This window comes from Cenococcum geophilum, assembly GCF_001692895.1.
Source record: "Cenococcum geophilum 1.58 unplaced genomic scaffold K441scaffold_20, whole genome shotgun sequence".
Classification (NCBI taxonomy): domain Eukaryota; kingdom Fungi; phylum Ascomycota; class Dothideomycetes; order Gloniales; family Gloniaceae; genus Cenococcum; species Cenococcum geophilum.
The window spans coordinates 1,566,657-1,568,975 of NW_027137578.1; the positions used below are offsets into that span (position 1 = coordinate 1,566,657).

Consider the following 2,319-nt stretch of genomic DNA (forward strand, 5'->3'; position numbering starts at 1 on the left):
TAATAGTGCGAGCACGACGTTGGGCGTATAAAGAAGAAATTGCTTTAGGTATAATAAGCAATAATATTAACTAAATTAATTAAATGGATATTATACCTCTAGTGAATAACTTAGAGATGTTTTAAATCTTTAAGGACGAAGATAAAGAGGAGGGAGATGGTGTTATAGACGCTTTAAGTATAATATTATAACTACTTGGAGAAGAGACGAAAGAAGCTAGTTAGTTAATTTAGGTATAGTCTAGAATGGAGCCGATAGAACTATATAATGAGGAATGGTAACTAAAGTTATATAATATGCTACGTATTAAACAAGAGAAACGAGAGAAACTTATATACCTTATGTATAAGATATATATTACGTATAAGAAGGATTTTATAGAAGTACGGTCGTGTATTTAAGGACCCTTAGTCCCTACCTAGATAGTTCCTTCCTTGTAGTAATTTTTAGAATATAATTAGAGTTAATTTATTAGGCAACCACTCTACTAGTTATTATTACGTTGTTGACTTTTGTACTTGCATTTCCTATACACCTAGCCTATTGACGAACCCATCGTAGTTCTTGCTATAAGGTTCTGTTACACTAAAGAGATAATCTTATATACGCGGCGTAATAGCGTATAATATTACTTTACTTTTTTAATACTATTATATACCTTAATAGGGACTTCCTTAACCTTAATTTCTATTACCTTTATCTATTATTAAAACTCTATAGATAAGAAGTTCTTTCCTATATTATAGACGATTTAATTAGGGGGTTTTAGGTAGATAGTAATCTAGTATAATTAAAGGGTATCCTATACATTCCTAGCTAATATATTTATCACAGTACGTGCGGACTGTCAAGGTACGATATATGAGGTGACTGTATATGATTGACAAACGATATCATGTGAGGATCTATATAGGAGGTGAGGTGGTATATATACACGTCGCTTAGGGGTCAGGTCCGTGCTCGTGTCATGACAACACTGAATTATAACAACGTGTCAGGTTAGTGCTGTGACAGTACATCCCTCCCAATAAGGCGAGCTCCTGTGAGCCAAGTAACGGCAGTAAAAACACGGAAGTAAAAAAAATAGACTACATATCCTCATCCTTCCAGTCCTTAAAGGTTCTCGTCCTTCCAGTCCTCTAAAGGTCCTCGTCCTTACAGTCCTCAGACCCTCCTACCTATATCCCTACTACATCGCTCTCCGCTAGTGCTCGTCTCGAGCACTAAATAAGCCGAAGGCAAAGGGGTAAAACGAAGGAGACGAGAAAAATTTTATCCACGGGGTGTATGGCGGATATTGACACTCGAAAGGCTCAAGGTTGCGGAGATCGAGGTTAAGGCGTAGACTCGAAAGACTCGGGGTGCGAAGATCGAGGTTATTGCGTAGACTCGAAAGGCTCGGGGTGCGGAGATCGAGATTAAGGCGTAGACTTAAAAGGCTTGGAGGTTACGGAGATCAAGGTTAAAGTATAGGCTCGAAAGGCTCGGGGTGCGGAGATCGAGGTTAAAACGTAGATTCTTGTCGCGGTAAACTTATAGTATCTGTGCGGATTCGAAGACGGAGACGGAGACGAGATCGTAACCTATAGTCTTATACTGTAATCAAGACACGAGGAATATAGCCCGCAGGGTGTCTCCCTACAGCCGGCTTTAGAAACTCGGGACGTAAAGTAGAAGCATGGCTAGATACGGAGACTCGGAGACTGAGATAGAGAAACCATAGCCCGCAGGGTGTCTCCCTGCTGCCGGCCTAGGAAACTTAGAGACTGAGAAGAGAAACTATAGCCCGCAGGGTGTCTCCCTGCTGCCAGCTTAGAAACTCAAAGGGGAGACGGAGAGATTGGTTCTCAAATAGATATAGAGACTTTACTGGGTTGGCGTTGACGTGGAACGAGGGTAAGAATCCCGCCCAGGGTAGGGTCGTAGCTTTAGAACGTAGCTTTGGAACGGTGGAAACAAAGCCCTACCGGGGGCGTATAAGATGACACGACATACTGTCACAGTACGTGCGGACTGTCAAGGTACGATGTACGAGGTGACTGTATATGATTGACAAACGATGTCGTGTGAGGATCTATGTAGGAGGTGAGGTGGTATATATACACGTCGCTTAGGGGTCAGGTCCGTGCTCGTGTCATGACAACACTGAATCATAACAACGTGTCAGGTCAGTGCCGTGACAATATTCTTTAAGAAACATGCGGCTTAGAAGAAGGTTAAGAAGTTAACAACTTAGAGTACTAGCTAGCCGCTAAAATATATAACGTTAATAATAATATAGAAGTTAAAGTTATAGTTATTTTTAAGGGTAAACTTAAA

The 2,319-nt window shown here is 40.8% G+C and overlaps 1 protein-coding gene across 1 annotated transcript; it reads right to left on the bottom strand.

The window, feature by feature from the left end:
• Positions 1-990: 990 nt before the first annotated feature.
• On the bottom strand, positions 991-1,933 carry K441DRAFT_659634 (uncharacterized protein; the record flags this gene model as incomplete). Its single annotated transcript, XM_067648569.1, has 3 exons — positions 991-1,355; positions 1,452-1,530; positions 1,878-1,933. Coding segments are annotated over 2 exons (162 nt in total), but the record flags the coding sequence as incomplete, so codon positions are not given.
• Between the last annotated feature and the right edge of the window lie 386 nt (positions 1,934-2,319).